We start from the raw sequence: 7,646 nt of genomic DNA, 5'->3' as shown, positions 1-7,646 counted from the left end.
ACTGTTCTCTGAGGTCCACTTATAATGTTAAGATATTTACATCAAAAACATCATAATTTAGAAGTTATAGGCTATTCTCTGTCCTGTTTTTGACGCCCCTCATCTGTTTGAATAGGCCTTGCAGATTGTAGACTCGGAAGTAAACGCCCACTGCTATGATTGGCTAATAGTTGTGTATGTTTGATAGCCTACATCCTTCAATTATGGACGCTGCTGTGATTTAGGTTAAAACCGCATAAATACTCAGTACATATCAAATGATCTGTAATAACCAAGCGGCAACCTTCCGGTCTCTCTCGTGAAGCCAACACGGAAGTGACTAAAACTGCAATTCATCGACTGGCCGCTAGAGGCTGGCTCCAAAAGGGAGTCAGTCCCATAGACTATCCCATGTTAAAATGCCCAACTTTTTGCCTTTCATGACAACTGTGAGGGGGGTGAATTTTATAACTCATCCGTTTAAATTATATTAAGCCTTAAAGTTCTGCATAATTAAGGGCGTGGCCACTTGAGTGACATTCCACAAGCTGTCGTTTTGGCAGACTGGCTTCAATATAAGCTGTTTTTATAACAAGAGAGTTTTGAGTTTTGAAACTTACAGGATGTTTTTATAGTACAATGATCTCTTATATGTGAAAAGAGGAAGGGAAATTTGGTTTCTCAGTTCATGACCCCTTTGAAATATAAAGACATTTATCTGTAAGCTTATTTTTGTTTTAAAGTGAACCACTCAATCTAGAGAAGTGTAGCCTTGTGCTATAATGTAAAAAATAAATTAATTAATTAAAAGGCAGATGTTTTTTATTTGTGAAAATTTTTGATTGTATTAAATGTACTGTTTTAGTAATATCTATTTTGGAATCTATTTGAGAGAATTAAAGTCTCATTCAACACAACATTTGCAACAAAGCTTCTTAGGAAGTATTGCTACTTCTTAATCTGGTTTCTTCACCTGTAGATTTTAAAAATTCCATTAAATTGGCAGTGAGTTTACTTCAAACTAACTGGATATAGATATACTGATGTCAGTTTTTACTGTATGATTCTAAAAGAACACATCAATGTGTGTTGGACATACTTTCTGTTTAAAAAGTTTAAAATCTCACTTCATTTAAATAACCACTTGCTTTCACTGGAGTATACTGATGTCCTTGCTGGGTTCAAGGAAAGAAAGCGTTAGAATGGAATTAAGAACATTATAAATACATACAATTTGTCCACTAACATTCATAAACTAAGCAAATACAGGGCTCAACAATAAGGGTTCAGGGGTTTGGCTCAGTTGTCAGATGATCAGTCAGTAAAACCGCTCTTCAGAAACCTACGGGTGACGTCACGGACACTACGTCCATGTTTTTATACAGTCTATGGTAATAACAGATGAAGCAATAGTGACACGTAATAAAAACAGTTACTCACACTTGTGTTGCGACATTTGCTGTCAGATCCAGTATAGTCGGCACAGCATCGTCTTTTATTCGTCAAAATTGTGCCTTGTTTGTAAACGAATCCACGGTAAAATGAAGTGAACAAACGACCAAGTTCTTACTGACGCGGTCTAAAACTTAATTAAAAATAAAGTTCATCCACTCTTTCCTAATGTTGGGATCAGAAGAAAGGCAATACAAAGACTGTTTTTTCCACAACTTGGCCTCTTGTTGTGTTTGGAGCATCTTTATTGTTTGGTTTCTGTGTAGATCTGTGCGTTCACCTCTCTCATAAACACTACATGCGCGAATCGGTGGGCGGGGCTAAACAGTCAGCACTGTAGAAGCAGAAGATCTTCTTCTGCGGAGGTGGTGCTTATCCACACTATTGCATCATAGTTGTACATTCCACAAGCTGTCGTTTTGGCAGACTGGCTTCAATATAAGCTGTTTTTATAACAAGAGAGTTTTGAGTTTTGAAACTTACAGGATGTTTTTATAGTACAATGATCTCTTATATGTGAAAAGAGGAAGGGAAATTTGGTTTCTCAGTTCATGACCCCTTTGAAATATAAAGACATTTATCTGTAAGCTTATTTTTGTTTTAAAGTGAACCACTCAATCTAAAGAAGTGTAGCCTTGTGCTATAATGTAAAAAATAAATTAATTAATTAAAAGGCATATGTTTTTTATTTGTGAAAATTTTTGATTGTATTAAATGTACTGTTTTAGTAATATCTATTTTGGAATCTATTTGAGAGAATTAAAGTCTCATTCAACACAACATTTGCAACAAAGCTTCTTAGGAAGTATTGCTACTTCTTAATCTGGTTTCTTCACCTGTAGATTTTAAAAATTCCATTAAATTGGCAGTGAGTTTACTTCAAACTAACTGGATATAGATATACTGATGTCAGTTTTTACTGTATGATTCTAAAAGAACACATCAATGTGTGTTGGACATACTTTCTGTTTAAAAAGTTTAAAATCTCACTTCATTTAAATAACCACTTGCTTTCACTGGAGTATACTGATGTCCTTGCTGGGTTCAAGGAAAGAAAGCGTTAGAATGGAATTAAGAACATTATAAATACATACAATTTGTCCACTAACATTCATAAACTAAGCAAATACAGGGCTCAACAATAAGGGTTCAGGGGTTTGGCTCAGTTGTCAGATGATCAGTCAGACCAGGGCTATATTTTCACTATGTTTATTGATCTCTATATACAGAAATACATAGAAAATGTTTGCAAGGTCTGCAAAATCTGCTGAAAAAGGCCACCAAGATCAAGGTTATTTGTCTTACTAACTTACTGTGAAATTTCTTTAAAAACTGGTCCACACAAAAATGAAAATTCTGTCACAACTTACTCACCCTCAATGTTGTTCAAAACCTGTATGCATTTCTTTCTTCAGCAGAACATAAAAGAACATATTATGAAGAATATTAGAAACCAGTTTCCCATTGATTACCACTGTATGGACAAAAAATTCAATGGAAGTCAATGAGAAATGAACATTCTTGAAAATATCTTCTTTCATGTTCCATAGGAAGAAATCACGCCACCAGTTTGGAACAAGATAAGGTGGAGTAAACAATGATAGAATTTCAAACCCTTTAATAAAACTTGTAAAAACCTAATAATGTATTTGTTGTCAATTTTGATGTAAGGAAATGAATTAATGTACATTCAAAGAATTCTTATTGTTGAGCCCCGGAATGTAAAAGTTTACTGTAAAAGTGCAAACAGCAAACAAAGGCAACTGATGACTTATAGCAGCAGCACAACAAAGAACAACATCATTAGTTTGAGCCCATTCTAATTTAAAGGCAGCTTTGTGAATATTTGTTGTGATTCACAAAAAGAGCAAAAAGTTATTGAATAGGTTTAACCTGATAACCCTGTAAAGATTACACTAGATACTCTAAATATTCAGTCGCAAGCGTGGGCAACACGAAAAGCATATTTACAGTACAGACACACGTACAAAAACACACACATATTTAACACGCATGCACTCAAATACACATTTTACACACCACTACAAGTTGACAGTACTATCAGCCACCGACAAAAAAAAGTCCCTTTGAAATATATTTAAATGTGTAGAATGGGGTCTTCCACCCATTCGTGTACAACAAACAGACTTCTAGAGCGTTATCAAGAAGTGGGAGGGGTGTTCTGGGCCATGCACACAGTGGTTGGAACACCACGATTCATGACACACACAGAGTCTGCAGGCGGTTTGTGCCGGCCCTGCCGAGAAGCCTCTACAGACATGAAAAAGAAGAGAGACAACAGACGAGTTATTACCCAGACACCTAGAGAACAAAGACGGGTGAAGAGGGTGCGGGATGACGTGCGAGCATGGAAGGGGTCAGGAGGAGTAGGAGGAAGGGATGAAAGGAGAGCAGAAGGTGACAATAATGAGGTCTGCTAGCAAGCATGTTTAGCAGGCGTATAAGGCAGGCTTTAGCATCATACCTCATTGAGCAGAGTGTATGTTGACACCGCTTGTTCAAAACTTCAGCTCGTTCACAGCATGCAGGTGTTTCACTGTTTCCTTCAAATGTTAATGGTTTAATTCATCACCATGCTCATCAGTGCAGTCTGCCATGCTGCTCCACCTGGAGACATGTTTTCTTTTTCTTTTCATTCGCATCAAAGACCTTCCAATTCAGCTCTTTGTGTCTGTCGACTTCAGGTCAAAGAGAGTATTGGCACATCGTCCAATGAGAGAAACAGAAATAAAACAAACATTCCACTGCAATCAATGAAAAAAATTCATAAATAAATAAAAAACCCAAGCCCTCTAACAGGTTTCATAGAAAATTTATTTCATGCTATGGTTGTAGTCATGTTTTCCTGTTTTTCTATGCAGTTATTGTTGCATAACATAGTGCATGCATTTGTTTTTCCCCAAAGTTAGCTAAATTGCATACAATTCTCTTATAGTGTAAATATACATTAGTCTTTTTTGCTTTTCTTTGTGTTTTAGTACCTAAAAGTAATGAGAGAAAATGTAAAACATCTCAACAGGATGCAGTTTTTCTCGTTTTTTGATGTTTTTTCTCCAAAAATAACACTGTTAAAAGTCTGCACTTGATATGTGAAATAAACAGTTGCTCACGACAGTTTCCACAGGATCTATTCACCAATAAGTAAGACATAAAACAGAAAAATAACTCATTTTGCTCAGTTTTTTTTCTCAATAAGATCCAGAATCACAAGCATGCCAGACAGAAACAAAGTTGAAGAGTGGAATTTACAATCTATATGACGGCAGTAACCACTATCGTCTCATTCAGAATTTATGGTCAATGTGACCAGAGCCGAGTCATGTGGTTAACAACAAAGACAGAATGAAGAAATCAGTTGCTGAAATAAAGAACATGGTCTCTGAACATCTCATTATCCATGGCTACATGTCAATTCTGCAAAAGTCAAGAACTCTTGAAAGAAAATATTTGTTTTGTACAGACAGATTCATAACAGATATAGAATATTTTCCTCTTTTTTTAGTGTAACACCATGCAGCTCATGCTAAAATGAACAGGTAATAGTCCACTACATCTGTCACTGCATGTACTATCATTAGCATTATGACTCATTAACTCATTTTGCTGGCTTTAAAGCCATCCGCTCATTGCACTCTTCTGTCGATGGTCCTTAAGGTCTTCCTTTAAAAAAGTCCTGGTCCATGAGATTCTTCAGACAGACGGAATCTGGATAAAAACGCTTGCCACTGCATCGACTTACAACATCCTCTATTGTGCTCTCTTTCTACATATACGTCCTTCCTTTGGACTCCAGCCTGAAATCCCTCTGGCCATTGTGTGGAGTCCAGCAAGGCTGGAGAAGGGAAACCAAGGTTTTGAGATGCTGCTGCCTTCTCAGGTCACTTTGAGCACCTCTGACTGCATATACTTAACTAGGGCAGTTTCATCTTTGCAGGGATCTGCAGTAGAAAATACAGGGGAGGATGGGATTGCTCAGGGTCATCCTGCCATTGGGCCTTGTTTTCATTCAGCTCACAGAATGAGGAGGAAATGGGCTGAGAAAATAAGACTTCCCTTTTGTCTGCATTGTAAAAACGTTCATTTGGGTTGCTTTCGCAATCCAGGGCTAAAGAGGTCGGAGAAAGAGAGATGGACAGAAATGCACAGGGACAGTGAAAGAAGTGCAGAGGAAGGAGAGACGTTTGCTGTGGACAGCGAGAAAAAGGGAGTCCTGATACCTCCTACCTGGGGTCTTGTTAATGAGGTGATGAAGAAAGAATGGAGGAAGACTCCACCAGAGCAAAGGGGAAGTACGGTAAAAATCAAACAGTGAAAAGAAACCGATAAAAAGGCTTTCATCTTCCAGGTGTCTGAAAGGGTTTTATGTGAGAATATACTCAGACAGGAGAGGATTTATGAGTAAATATTGATAGTAAATCCTTAAAAATATAATTATTTCAATCGTTTGATGGGAGGATGCAAGTCTTTCCAGTTCTGAAGTGGTTCCAGGAACAACAACAGTGTGCTCTAAAAGAAAGGTTTACCTTTCTCATCCCAGTTCTTTTATTGTGTCTGATAAACACTCGTAACTAGGAAATCCTTAAAAATTTCCCTGAGATCATTTGGAGGTTTTCTTTCTCTCTGATGGCTTTGTATGAGTTGAGAGTCGGTATGTAAAGACAAGAAACAAGCAAAACGGACGGAAGAGGAAAAGGAGGAGGGGAGGAGACAAAAACACAGCTCCAGAAAACAAGGACCAGAGAACAAGACAGACCAGACCAAATCAAACAGCGCAGAGAACAGAAGGCAGCAGAGCATGAGGAAGACCCAGGGAGACAGCTCTAACTAACTGCTCCATTTCTTAGAGAATGGAGGGGATTGGAGAATGGGACCGCCGCAGGAGAACAGGTGGGCCGCAGGACCCGGTGGACATTGATACCACCTCGGCCAGCGTTCGGGCCTTGCTGGTTATGGTGCCCAGGCTTCGGGACTTTTGATAACCTTGGTTTAGTGGAGAGAAATGTGCACATGGCAGTTGCTGAGACACAAAGGTCAGTTTGCTCAACACCATGTTTGCTGCTATGGGTCAGGTTTAAAGGGTTTAATATAGCATGCAATCTCTGTGAGGGCATGCACAAAAATCGGTTGGTTAATCTGGCATGAGAGCAAGCAAAGAAGGCTGTGGATTGCAAGGCAAATGTTGCAAATAGAATTTAGAAGTTCACAGATTTGTTAATCTAGAAATTTCAATTAACTGGTACATTTGAAATTAAGGCAACCAAGAATCCAGTCCAATGATTTGTCAGAGTCAGACCCTCAGTTTCTGCCACTTTTCCATAGTCTCTAAATGACTTGCACCATCATTTTGAGTCATTTTGACAAGAAACACATTTTTAGTATATGCACAATGAAAAAGGAAATCTCAGTTTTCAAATGATATAATAGTGGCTGTCATAAAAACATGGGTTATTCAAACTTTTTTTAAGAAATTAATTCAAAAATACAATAAATAATTAGGATGTCATGAAAAAATAGAACACTTATAGTGCATATATTTAACGAGTTTATTTTCCTTTTCAACTATTTAATTTATTTAAAACATTCTTTTTTCTATTATCATTAAAGGGGTCATTGGATGCCCATTTTCCACAAGTTGATATGATTCTTTAGGGTCTTAATGAAAAGTCTATAACATACTTTGCTTAAAATTTCTCAATGGTAGTGTAAAAAACACCCTTTTTACCCTGTCAAAATCAGCTCTGTTTTTAGCAAGCCAATCTAGTCCATGTTGCTTTAAATGCTAATAAGCTCTGCTGACCCCGCCCCTCTCTTCTGTGGGGTTACGAGCAGACTGTAAACTTCAGCCGCGAAACTTGCTAACTAGCACATTATTAGGAAAGGCGATTTGCAAAGATTCATAAAAAACCCTTATACTCACTTCTCTGTAGATGAAGCTGGATCACGAATGATTCGCATGAACTTAAACGCATTTAGGCAGATCGGGGATCGGCGCATTCCCTTAAAAAACGAAAGTAACGTTAATCTTCTGCGTCTTCAGCGGCTTCAGAGTAAATGACGACTGCTATATTCATTATTACATCCAACAACAAAACACATCAATCGCTTAATCTGAGACATTCTTGTCTTCCCCTGCACCGGAGTCGACACAATGGCGGACTGATGACAGCTCACTCAGGGCGGGTCTAAGGTAAGAC

General features: G+C 37.8%; 1 protein-coding gene across 2 annotated transcripts in view; it reads right to left on the bottom strand.

The window, feature by feature from the left end:
* Window positions 1-2,861: 2,861 nt before the first annotated feature.
* LOC107740430 (potassium voltage-gated channel subfamily C member 1-like) overlaps window positions 2,862-7,646 on the bottom strand; it is a 51,296-nt gene continuing 46,511 nt past the window's right edge. The window contains exon 4 of one of the 2 annotated variants that reach the window (XM_016552868.1): window positions 2,862-3,702. In XM_016552868.1, the coding sequence (XP_016408354.1) occupies window positions 3,593-3,702 (110 nt within the window). In that variant the 3' untranslated portion in view covers window positions 2,862-3,592. Of the gene's footprint in view, window positions 3,703-4,280; window positions 6,433-7,646 lie in introns of those variants that run through there. The other variant, XM_016552866.1, reaches the window with a different exon arrangement.

The sequence above is a fragment of the Sinocyclocheilus rhinocerous genome, unplaced genomic scaffold (assembly GCF_001515625.1).
Source record: "Sinocyclocheilus rhinocerous isolate Xijiao unplaced genomic scaffold, SAMN03320098_v1.1 scaffold225, whole genome shotgun sequence".
In the NCBI taxonomy this organism is placed as follows: Eukaryota; Metazoa; Chordata; class Actinopteri; order Cypriniformes; family Cyprinidae; genus Sinocyclocheilus; species Sinocyclocheilus rhinocerous.
The sequence above is the reverse complement of the archived record's forward strand: the minus strand, read 5'-3'. Positions and strand labels throughout refer to the sequence as shown.